At 41.8% G+C, this 13,046-nt stretch overlaps 1 protein-coding gene across 3 annotated transcripts in view; it reads right to left on the bottom strand.

Annotated features, from left to right (window-relative positions):
- Positions 1-13,046, bottom strand: part of DNM3 (dynamin 3) — a 373,409-nt gene that overhangs the window by 290,848 nt on the left and 69,515 nt on the right. For all 3 annotated transcript variants that reach the window (XM_014540885.1, XM_014540883.1, XM_014540884.1), the window contains exons 3-4: positions 3,853-4,002; positions 2,674-2,877 (exon numbers count right to left, since the gene is read on the bottom strand). In XM_014540885.1, the coding sequence (XP_014396371.1) occupies positions 2,674-2,877; positions 3,853-4,002 (354 nt within the window). The remainder of the gene's footprint in view (positions 1-2,673; positions 2,878-3,852; positions 4,003-13,046) is intronic.

Raw genomic sequence — 13,046 nt, 5'->3', positions numbered from 1 at the left:
AAGGACACAGCTATCAGTCCTGTTCTGTCCTTTCAAGAGCACTTTGAAAAGTCAAGACCTCTCTACAGGGAAAGATGCATGTAAAACTTTACATAATTCTGATAACTAGGAGCTTGACCTTTTAAACCGGATAGCCATTCCCCTGGAAGTTGTGCTAAAAATCCTCATTTAGTCCATAAAAACATTTTTCACAAGTGATGCAACAGGTAAGGTTGAACTTTGTCTACCTACAAATCTGTGACATTCAACATATAGTGAGAGAGTAATTCATCATGAAACTTATTTTGATATATAGCACAGATAAATGTTTTCCAGAATGACAGTACTATTTATTTTGTAAAAGCTTTCATTTTGAATATCATTATGCAAATAACTGAATACTAATTTATCAACAGAAACTTCCTTCCTAAGTATATACATGGTGGGGCAAAAGTAGGTTTACAGTTGTTCATCTGGAAATTAACATAATAATCCTATCTAATAAAAGGGTGATATGCAAATTAACCATCACTCCATCACAAATATGGCAGTGCCTATAGCCACAAGATGGCGGCGCCCAGTCCTCTCAGCCCCGCCAGAGTCCCCCAGTCCCGGGGAGGCGGCTGCTGAGAGGGGGCAGCATGAGTGGCCTGGTGGAATGATTGCTTCGTTGCCGCGGCAACGAGGCAAGCGTTCCACCCGGGCCACGGAGAGCCTCTGGGCAGCAGGCGCGGAGCGGCCAGGACCCGCAGAGAGCTACTGGTGCACAGGATTCGTGTACAAGGCTACTAGTTAATAAATAATAACACAAGAATAAACTCTGTTTCATGTACTCACAACCGTAAACCTACATTTGCTCACCCCGCCCCCATATTTAAATATATGCAAGTCCTACTTAGGTGAAAATGGCCTTAATTTAGTACAAAGTAGCTACTGCCCAAAACAGACCACCTCTCGTAAAATTATGTAATTATGTACCTTGGTGAATTAGATTATAAATCAGGTACCTGGAGTAAACAATGGTTCTCTGTTATCTAAATAGCTCATCCTCCTCAAAACTTCAGGCAAGGGCAAACTTCAGGAAAGACGGACATAAAGTGCTGAGGACAGGCCCCTTGCATAGCCACCAAATTAATCATGAAGACCAACAGTGGCACAGACGTCATGACCAGATTTCCCTCATTATCCCAAATTCAAATGTCTGTTATATGACAATTTCCTGATTATTAAAGTTACTTAAGATCAGAATGGGGAATAATGCAATGGAATAATAAATGGTGGAATAAGAACCTCTAAGAAAACCATTCCTCCATAAAAGCATTAAGAACATTGGCAAAAATTGTCAAAATTAACTTTTTCAGAACTCTGGAAATTAATCAAAGGCTGACAACAAACTGAAAGGTATTTATCCAACAAAAATGACTGAATCTCAGTGAGAATAGTGAGATTTGTGGTGTTTGAATTTTCCCTTTTCCCATTCCTGTCTCCTCAGCTCTGCAGTAGCCTTGAAAACCCCACCATCACAGTGAAATCTAGTGGCTGGCCACTCACCCTCTTGTAAAGTCAATGACTCCCATTCATGCCCACACAGAGCTTCCCTCAGCTTTTTAGTGCTCTGCTCTTATATCTGAATGAGCAGCAAAAGATCGCCAATCACTTGAGAGAGGTCTCTGAGATCAAAGACAACGACCAAAACAACCGACAGGAGGAAATGGACTCAGAAACATTGTAGATTATAAAAGGAAATCTCAAAATGTTCTCATTAAAACCTTTAGAGAGGACACTGCACGAGAAACCAAGAGCTGAATGAATAGAAAACAATAAAAACAACATTTACACAAGAGGAAAATGCTGTTGCAACTTATTAAGTGAAATCAGAAATGAAAAATTTATTAGAAAAGCTGAAGATAAAGTTGTCTGAATCCTGCAGAATGCCGAACAAAAGGATAAGGAAGCAGATGATTTAAAAAAAAAATGGGGATTGATCCAGGAGTTCTAACATGCTAATGGTAAGGAGAAGAGAGAAAATGGGGGTGATTAATGATCAGAGAAGAAATCCTAGAATCACAGACCATGCATCTCCATATTAAGCAGACACATCACTGATGCACGTCCATAGTTACTTTAAACAGACACACAGGAAGACCCATCACTAGGGTCTCTGCAGATAAACTGTTATTACTCAGCTCAGAGGAAGAAAAGAAATCAGATCATCAGCATTAATAAGGGACTTTTCTGGATTCTGAAATGCCAATAACAGATAAACCCCTGCTTTAATATATATATTTATGTCAAGTAATTATAAGTTAAACATCTTCCATGCATTAAAAGAGCTTCCTGTTTTAAAGAAATAAAAAACAGATTTTTTTATTGGGAGTAATTATTCAGGTAATGCTTACAATAACCAAGGGGACTATCTAAATTCTGTCCCAGAAGTTTATTTTATTGACTTTTAAAATAAGTAGTGCTTGAAGATTAGAAATGTCTATTTTCTTAGATCTCAGTTAATATTACATTTATTTGCATAGGTTTAGACTTTATTCCCCAGTTATTTTTCTTTCAACATCCTAAATACAAAAGCTCTAACAATATTAATAATGGCAGATTTAATGAATAATGAATTCAAGTTTTGAGAATTGGTATTACCTTACATTTTCAATGAATTCCCTTTCATCCTTAGGGCCACACACTCACCTTGAGGGTCGACATCTTTCGCCAGCTTCAGTGCGTCTGAGTTTGCAAGGTCGGTGTTGGCCGGGGTGACGGCCAGAATCAGACAGTTTTCCCGCGTGATGAACTGCATGATCATTTCCCTGATCTGATGCTCAATATCCACCGGCTGGTCTCCCACGGGCACCTTAGTAATCCCAGGCAGGTCGATCAAGGTGAGATTTAACACTGTGCAGATAGGAAAGAGAGTCTTATGTGTACCCTCCGTGCTAAAAGACATCAACTATGCAGAATTACCTGTCATTTTCGTGGACATGAAAAAGCTCAGCTTTGTAGATGGTGCATCCAAACAAACCCAACTCAGGTGTGTGAATAAAAAGCAAATAATAGGAAATGGCTTTGCAAGTTTTCACTGTTTTATGATATGATTGTGCTGTTCCAAATGGTCATTTTCACATAATTTGAACGGCCCTGAATTGCTTGTCTGTTTTCTTGGAGAGCTGTCATATCCATAACTAAGGGGTTATAAGTAAAAACTGGCAATACGTTCAGACACTGTCTGCCAGTCTCATGCAGTACACTGCCTCCAATGGTGTCAAGTTCTCAGGGTAAGATTTGTCCTTCCCTTCAAAAGCGTCAGGTGTTATTTACAGAGGGTTAGCCACTGAGCCTATTAGAAAGCTGTTAGCCATTCATGGTGCCATGAGATTACTGTGGGGGCTACCCAGCCGGTCTCATGGAGCAGCATTCCAGAGAGCGGGCAACGACCCCTGACTCGGTGACTCCAACCCCGACCTGGCTCTTGTTCTCTGCACGGAAGAGTGTAGACACCAAGTCTTCTTGGGACATTGCAATTGAGCTCACTTCATTCAGGCTCCGTTTGAAAAGCAACAGAACTGGATAGAAAATTACAGATTAAAATCTACCCCACTAAAAATTTAGTCTAAATAGAGGCTATTCTACATCCCACACCATGAATTGGTTGTCTAAGTTGTTAAGTTACTGCTGATAGTCTGGAAAGCAAATCGCAGTTGATTGCTAAGGAAGAGAATAAAGAGAAGACACAGGGCTGCAAGAAAATCTAATAGGGAAGACTCAACCATAGTACCAGGCACCGCTAAGATATTTGCAAGTTAATGCATGTTAATTAATGCCATAAATTTTTTTGAGGACAAGAATTTGAAATTGTGTTACTTTACTTACCGTGTGGGGAATACACTCGTAAGTTAATGGGTATGGAGGAAATGCCCTTATTCATTCCCGTCACTCGGTCTGTCTCTGCTTCAATCTCATGGCGAACTTCATCAAAATCTGTAAACTTTTTTCCTTTGCAATGTAGAAATTCAGCATATTCTACAAAAAGACAAATTAACAAAACCTAAAATCATCTACTCTTGCAATAATTGTAAGGAAACTATGTTTTTAAATTACAAGTCACAGTACTCAATATTGTCTCTTCAACCATCAAAACGAGAGAACACAGGGGTTACAAACAAGCACAGATAATACTGTAGAAATATTAAACACAGCACAAATGCCAAGGATGCTAAACTTGCTATTGTTCAGACAAGCAATTAAATATTATAAGGAGGCTTTAAACCTTCTAGCTTGTTAAATAATTTAAAGAGAATTTGGGTCCCTGAAATGACAAAACAAACAGCAGCATCTGATTGTCAAAGAAATTAGATAGAGGGCACGCACAAAGCCCATCTTCTAACCCTATTGGCACATCCTTTTCTAATGTCACCACTTTATTATGATGGAATGCTAAGTTATATAAACGCAGCTTCAGAAGGCAAAAAGATTTAAAAACAAAATGTGCTTAATTCTTTAAAAAGAAAAATATGTGGAATAATTTAGCTTTACAACATACTATTCAAAATACCACACCAACTTCTGTACTTTTTTTTTTAATCCTCACCCGAGGATATTTCTTCCCTTGCTTTTCAGAGAGAGTGGAAAGGAGGGAAGGGAGAGGAGAGAAACAGAGGAGAGGGAGAAACATCAATGTGAGAGAGACACATCCATTGGTTGCCTCCACATGTGCCCCAAACGGGGCCAGAGATTAAATCTGCAACCCAGGTACATGCCATTGACCAGAAATCAAATCCATGACCATTCAGTGTACAGGTTGACGCTCTAACCACTGAGTACATCAGCCAGGGCCCAACTTCTGTATTTTTAAAAGATATTTTCTCAAGGAAAAAAAAAAAGAGTATTACATCAAAGAAAATAGTTACCTACAACCTAAAAGAAATATCTTATCTGGAGGAAAAACTCTAAAATAACTATCCAATAAGCAGAAAATTTGTTTTTAAATTTCAGTAGCATTCTGCCAACTGCTGTACCATCAATCTCTATACCTGCTTTCCTAGATAACAGGTACGTGATAAACAACACAATTCAAAAAAGAAGCTGATACTAGTGAGCGCCCCTAAAAATATTATTATAATTTCTTACAAGGGAACAAGTCTTAACAAATATATTAATTTCTCTAATACTTAGCTAAAGAATTGCTCCACTAAGTCTGCTGTGGGCCCGGAGGCCAGCTGAGAGGAGCATCCGTAGTCTTTCTCCCCCATGAGTATGTAACCTTGCAGCTGCTCTGGCAAGGCCAATAGGCAAACAACTATGAGATGTGGTCCCCTGTCTTCAAGTAGCTGAGCATCAGCTTAGGAGCTAAAGGTTATTGCAGTGCTCAAAACAACACAACAAAAACAAACAAACAAGCGGGGTATGAACTGAGTGTTGAAGAGTAGGGAGGGCTTCCGTGTGTGCAGACAGAAAGCCAGGAATCAGAGAATCTTAATAACCTCAGCAAATCCCTGGTCAGTATCATCCAGCCTCTGCTGGAACCCACACTGATGAGGACCTGAGACTATGATCTCTTTGGAAAACACCTTCATTGGAAAATGCTTTTAACGTTGGCATGAAATCTGCTTTCATATCATATTCCATTGGTCCAACTTTTGCCCCCTGGATCTACTCAAAGTCTTCCTCCAGACTAACCTGAGCATGGGCACACAGGGCCCATCTTCCCCGACCTCTCTTGTCATGACCTTCACCTGCTGGTCTGATCAGTGCTGCTCTGGCCTCCTGGTGGCAACACGCATTGCCCAGCCCCACCCAGCTGCTCCCGGCCGACCCGAAAGGTCACAGGCTCCAGAAGTGGACTGACGAGTTTCCGCTTTAACTTACCAAGCATTGTAATGACCCAACAGTTCCAAAATTTGACTGGCAGCCTGAGACTGTAATTAATTTCTGTCTCTCCTGTCAATGGGCATGGGCATGAATGTTTCTACCTTCCTTTTCTCCATATCATTATATGTGCATTTTCTGGAAAATGGCACACTGAGACTCCGAAAGCTCACTGCCCAATGGTGAGAACATACTCAACACCAAAGCCTTCAATGGGCTTCGGAAGGCTGGTCTTAAGAAGTTATTGCATTATTTGGCAAGCTCTCTCACACGTCTACCCTCATAGGTGCTGTTTTTATTACAATATAAATTCTCAGAGAGAGCCTGTATTTACCCACTCAATGACTAAGCCAGTACCATGTGAACGCAAGTGGTTAAGAGAAGCAGAAGATAACATAATAGGAAAAGAGGAACAAAAGATGCCAAATCCCTGAAAACAAAAATTAATAAGTAAAAATAAGTCATAAATAATTTAGAATAAATGGAAATGTACTTTCTAGGTTAATATATTCTGTGGGAAATGCACACTTGAGGATTTAGGACGATCATAAGTACCACTTTCACAGGATTAATAAGCTTCTGAATCATTAAGTGACACAAATGCGGTCTTCTCTGGTTGCCACTAGATGGCGCCAACTTGCTTTCTCTGTAGGAAACGCATGCCCTTCTAGAAGGTTGTAAAATCAATGCAATTTCCAGGTTGTATTTAAATTCATTCCTGGACTCCCGAAAATGTTTTTATTTGGGAATTGAGAGATTTACAATTGTGCAGGACTATCTCAAACCTCTGGGTCTTTTTAAGGATAGGATCCCACAGCTAGATTTAGGGATGCTTGTAGGTTTCAACTAATATTTATTGAGTTCCTACTTGCTAGGCAGGCACTGTTTTAGAAACCAGGGATGTAGCCTCATGAAGTTTAAATCCCAATGGTGAGAAACAATAAACAATGTGTGTGCACGCCAGGCCATCAGTACAATGGAGAAGACTGAACAGTAAGGGGGGTACTAAATGCTGGGGAAAAGGGTTACTTTGTTACATGCTTTGGTTGAGGAAGGCTTCTCTGATATGAAAACATCCAAGACAACACTCATGAAAGGAGGGAGTCAGCCATGCTTTATAGAAGAGCATCCCGGAAATGCCTGAAGCAGACCTGCCCTTGGCTTACTGCAGGAACAGCAAGGAGGCCCCGTGCCCGAAGCACAGAGCACACAGAGGAGGAGGTATGAGATGAGATCCAATCAGACAAATTGAAGGGTTTGGGGTAAAGAGAAAAGATGGCCCAGGTTTTAAATCAGTAACTGTGGCTGATGCGTTGAGAACAGACGATGTGGAGCAAAAGAGGAAGCTGACTTTTGGAATAATGGAGGTGAGAGAGATGATGGGGCTCGGACCAGTATAGCAGCAGTGAGAGTGGTGAGTCATGGTAAAATTCTAATGTATTTGGAAGGAAAAACCCACAGGAGTCACTGACGGATTAAAGATGTAGTGTGGGAGAAAGAGAAGAGGATAACTTCAAAAAGTGTGACCTCAGCAAGGGGAAGAACTTTTGAAACAGAAATGACTAAAAGGAAGAGGTTGAAGGGATGGGGGCTGTGGATCAAGAGTCCAGTTGAGGGCCTGAGATGCCCTTATACACCCACCCAGTGGAGAAACGGGCTGCTGTTAATGGCTAGGATTACACAGCTGTGCGAGACACCATGCTCATTCACAGCCATCTGCTAGGTGTGTTTATTCTGAAAATTTCCCAGGAGATGGCAGTCGAGTGCTTGAGGAAAGGGGCAGCTTTTTCTAATGAGCACCAAAAACATGCCTTCAGAGCTGGATATGTGAGAGTCTTTCAGAGAAGTCTAAGCTAGAGACGTATATTTGGAATTCATTAGAGTCCAGCGAGAGGATGAGATCACCGAGAGAGTGAGATGGGGAAGAGGTCAGAGTGCTGGGCCCTGGGCTTTCCAATGTTCAGAGGTGAGGAGCTGAAGAGTGAGCAGAAGTCAACCAGACAGAAGGAAACCAAGAGAGAGAGGTGGCCCAAAGCCAAGAGGGCGTTTCATGAAGGAAGACCTTCCACTCCATCAAATGCAGCCAGCATGTCAGGTCAGAGAGAACTAAGACTGGACCATGGAATTGGGAGACTTGGGGGTCCTTCAGGAGGTTGACAAGAGCTGTTACAGTGGAGTTATGGATGACAGCCTGTTAAGAGAGAATGGGAGGAGAGGGAGTGGAGACTGATTATAGACAATTCTTGAAACTCTTTCAAGGAGTTTTGTTGTAAAGGAGAGGACAGCAGTGGGAGGGCAACTGTGCCTTTTCCCAGAGACCTTGCCATGGGCATCTCGTCCATCTGGCTGTTCCCGAGTTGTATCCTTTCCGAGTAAACCAGTAACCTGGTAAGCAACATGTTTCTCTGAGTTCCGTGAGACACTCCAGCAAATTAATTAAACCTGAGAAGAAGGTCATGGGAACCTCTGGTTGACAGCCAGTGAGTCAGAAGTACAGATGACCAACTGGACTGGCACTGGGCACCCTGAGTGGGAAAGGGGTCAACTGGAACCTCCAATTTGTAGCCAGTCTGTCAGAAGCCTCGCCTTGGGACTGGTGGCTGAAATCAGAGTGACGGGGGACAGGGTAGTTTTATAGGACTGAGCCCTCAACCTCTGGGTAGACAGGGTCAGAATTGAGCTGAATTGCAGGACGCCCAGCTGGTGGAGAATGGCTTATTGTGGGGACCCCAGCCCCTACCACAGTGAAATTGGGCCCCAGAACCTAAAGAGGCTGGAGCCACAAAATCCTTTTTCAATGGATCCCAAAAAGCCTCCTGGGAAATGATTTATCCTTCAGAACAGGCTGAACAAGCTGGTCAACAGCTAGACTTTTCAAGAGATGATAAATGTGTGTCCCCTGAGACTTTTACGCAATGGTAAAGTGGTATCTCTGAAGGCCTAACAAACCTCACCTGTGGTTCTCAGATACGCTCTTCCTCAGAGGAAGGCACAGTTTCTGGTGGCACAGCTCTCCTGGTGTGTCCTCCGTGTTCCATTCATCCTGAATGTTCAGTTACTGGGCACATGAAATTATCTCTTTCTAAAACAATGCCAGGCTTCCGCCCAGGATCAATCCGATGGTGATTAAATTTCTTAGGCACAAGTTCATGTAAAGCAGTGGTTCTCAACCTTCTGGCCCTTTAAATACAGTTCCTCATGTTGTGACCCAACCATAAAATTATTTCCGTTGCTACTTCATAACTGTAATGTTGCTACTGTTATGAATCATAATGTAAATATCTGATATGCAGGATGGTCTTAGGCGACCCCTGTGAAAGGGTCGTTCGACCACCAAAGGGGTCGCGACCCACAGGTTGAGAACCACTGCTCCAGGGGCACATGATCTCACTCATTTGTGGAATATAATGAACAACATAAACTGATGAACAAAAATAGATCCAGGGACATAAAAGCATCGAATAGACCGTCCAACCTCAGAGGGAAGGCAGTGGGGGGAGGACGGTAAGAGATCAACCAAAGGACTTATATGCATGCATTGAAGCATAGCCCATGGACACAGACAGTAGCGGGGGTAAGGCTATGTGTGAAGGGTGGGAGTGGCTGGAGAGAGGCCAATGGGGGGGGCGGGGAAGGAGACATATGTAATACTCTTTGTAATACTTTAAGCAATAAAACAAAATAAAAAAATAAAAATATCTGATATGCAGGATGGTCTTAGGCGACCCCTGTGAAAGGGTCGTTCAACTGCCAAAGGGGTCGCGACCCACAGGTTGAGAACCACTAATGTAAAGGATGGAGGCTATGTGCGCATAAGCACTGAAAGCCTGATACCACATCCATGAAATTATAGTGTGAGTCACCATAACCTGTCTTGCTGAAATTCATGTATGTATTCAGTTTCACAAAATGAGACTCCTGGTTTTAAAAATCTTTCCTGGTTCCCCCCTGTTAAAAAGAACCTATATTTGAAATACATTTTTATATCAAAGAATGATTTGGGGGGTGAGGGTATTAGAAATTCAGAGCTAACACTCTACTTTATTTTTATTTTCCCATAAAACACTGTCATTTCCATGGGTCAGGAAAAACAAATTATACGGGGTTAAACAACTGACAAATTGTTTGGGGGAAGGATGATACAGTTAGTTTATGCCTGGGCAGCGTTCCAATCATCTGTGAAAAGCACAGCATGACCATTTAAATATTTAAGAATTTAAATATTTCCAATATGCCTCTTCCATGGGAAAAAACAAAACAAAATATGCATATGTTTCGATTAATCAAGGTTAAGCAGAAAGGAATTAATATGGAGCACATGTGTAAACCTCTTGTCAATTTTTATTCTAAGAACTGGGGTCCCCGATACATTTGCTGCAGTCTTATTTCTGAATTGTTTTAATAGCAGAGTTCTGTGAGCACAGGGCTCCAATGAAAATGGAGCACAGAGCCACACGAACATGGAGCAGTTTCCATGCAGCGAGCTCATTGGCTGTAAAGAGCATCTAGATATGACTACATTGAAAACGGACTTCCTCACAGGCAGAGCCTACCTTTGACCCAACTGGGTTTCCCTGGTGCCTATCCTATTGAGAGTAAAGAACATCTATGGCCCTAGCCGCTTTGGCTCAGCAGATAGAGCGTCGGCCTGGGAACTGAAAGGTCCCAGGTTCGATTCCAGTCAGGGCACATGCCCGGATTGTGGGCTCGATCCCCAGTGGGGGACTTGCAGGAGGCAGACCATCCACCATGATTTCTCTCATCATTGATGTTTCTATCTCTCCCTCTTCCTTCCTCTCTGAAATCAAGATAGATATATTTTAAACACACACACACACACACACACACACACACACACACACACAAATGTATATAAAAAAAGAGAACATCTATGGATTTCTCCGTTCTTTAAAGCAGTCCACCTTAACCTCATTGAGCAATGCCAGTTTGAAGAAAAAAAATACTTCCAGGGAGCCTTCGAGTCATTCCAAACTGAAGGCAAGGTCCTAGAACTGAGGTTGAGTAGGCCCAAATACGGAGCAGAACTCAACTGTGCCACTCAGGGAAACAGAAAAAGCGAGGACATCTAAAGAAGCACTGGGTTAACCTGAGGGAGGAGAGGGAGGTCTCGGTGGGAGGGTGAAGAACAATGGGGTGGGGTGGGCGGAAGGAGAGCCAGGATCTCATAGCAGACAAAAGGCAGGTGCCAGGAAGACACTGGAGACCAGGGTTCAGGATCAGGCCTCTGGGACTTCCCGGGCACAGTAGGAGATCAAAACAGAACTCCAGACCCAAGCGAGCCATCTGGTACCAGGCAGAAAACCAAGATGCAAACTCAGTCATGGAATGGAAGGAAGGCAGAGCCGTTTTCATAGCATGCCAAGCCAAAGCCACTCAGAGGGGCCTTGGGGTGAAGAGAGATTAGATCAATGCTGCCCGGATGGTCACTGCTCAGCCATGGGCTTCACCATTTTCTTGCTTAAGATCTGGGCTGGTTCTAAAGGCTGGGTGAGGCTGAGCCCACATGAGCCCAAGGCCAGCATTTGACATAATGTGAGTCTAGAGCAGTGGTTCTCAACCTTCCTATGCCGCGACCCTTTAATACAGTTCCTCATGTTGTGGTGACCCCCAACCATAAAATTATTTTCGTTGCTACTTCATAACTGTAATTTTGCTACTGTTATGAATCATAATGTAAATATCTGATATGCTATATGTGTTTTCCGATGGTCGCGACCCACAGGTTGAGAAACGCTGGTCTAGAGGTTAGTGCAGGAGCTATTACTGCGAGAGTCGTGGGAGCCTAGGTTGTAACCGAAGCCACGGTGCAGAAGGGAATATCTAAGGGGGAATATGAAATGGTCCAGAAAAGAGCCTTGGGTTGATGCAAATATTAAAGGCCAGGTAAAAGATAATGCACCAGCAAAAGTGACAGAGAGGCCAAGGAGAGAGAGGGAAAACCAGGTGTGTTTGGCATCATGGAAGCTAAAAGAATAGAGGGAGACAGTAATCAATAGTGTTAAAAAAGCTACAGAAAGGGCGAGGTAAGTACTGACAAATAGCTGTTGGAATTTATAGAAATTGAGTATGCATTCATTTCCTGTATTCTTAATGTTCTGTACATAATTTCAATATTTTTTGTGGTTGCAACGACTTTTGCTATAGATTACTTTGTTCTCTTAAAAATTGTTTTATCTTTTTTATGCTTTTTTTTCTTGTCTCTTCCCTTGCTATCAGGGTGACACAGTCACTTCTTGCTGTTGGCAGTGCATTTGTCTGTAAGCCGTATTCCCATTCTAACTTGTAGCTTTACATTTTACTCTAGACTGAAAAGTCCAATCACCCAGGGTGTGTGTCTGAGTCTAAAACAGAACTGGAAAGGCCACGACCCTGCAACGCATGAGCTTTAGATCACAGACTTGGTAATATTAATGTTGGCTACCCACGCCTCCTTGTGCTTCCTCCTGATAACCAGCTAAGTTTAGAAACTGAAAGTAAAAAGGAGGATTTTGAATAACTGAGTTATTACAATATTATTTAAGAGTAACTAAACGTACAAATTCAGAAACAGCCAAAATTCAATATCACATCTTGTTTTAATAAGACAAAACATAAGATGATTTGCCAAGTAAAAATCCCGAGTCAATGAAAGTGAAATGACTAGACTGTCATGAGAATTCAAGTAATCAGATTTCAATCCAAAAAAATATTAAAGTCTAAGATTTGCAAAATGAAAATACTACATCCCAATAGAATCTTATACATAAGGAATGAAGCTTATAAATGAGATTTAAGTAGTAATCATATCAGAACTACAAGTATATAAATATGTAAACAAAAACAGTCTCAAAAAAAGCATCAGAGCTACCATATGCATGGCTGGATCATTATAATATCCTACCTGCTTGGCCAAAGAGAATTTTTCTATCAGTATGCACTTTATGTACAAGTTGTCAGAGGAAAACATTTTAACAAGAACTTAGTGTATTTGGTAAACTCCTCACATGTCTTCATGACAGCGTGCTGAAGGTCACTATCAAATGGAAACAGAGCCAATCATAACATGTGTAAGTGATAAAAAACATGAATAGTTCAATTTTTGCATATACATATTAAATTTTTCCAATAACATTTGTTGAAAATACTACCCTTTCTCCACTAAACTGCTTTTTCTCCATTATTAAAAATCAGCTGTCTAT

Source organism: Myotis brandtii, unplaced genomic scaffold, assembly GCF_000412655.1.
Source record: "Myotis brandtii unplaced genomic scaffold, ASM41265v1 scaffold250, whole genome shotgun sequence".
Lineage (NCBI taxonomy): Eukaryota > Metazoa > Chordata > Mammalia > Chiroptera > Vespertilionidae > Myotis > Myotis brandtii.
Note: the sequence above shows the minus strand (reverse complement) of the source record. Positions and strands in the feature narration are given on the sequence as shown.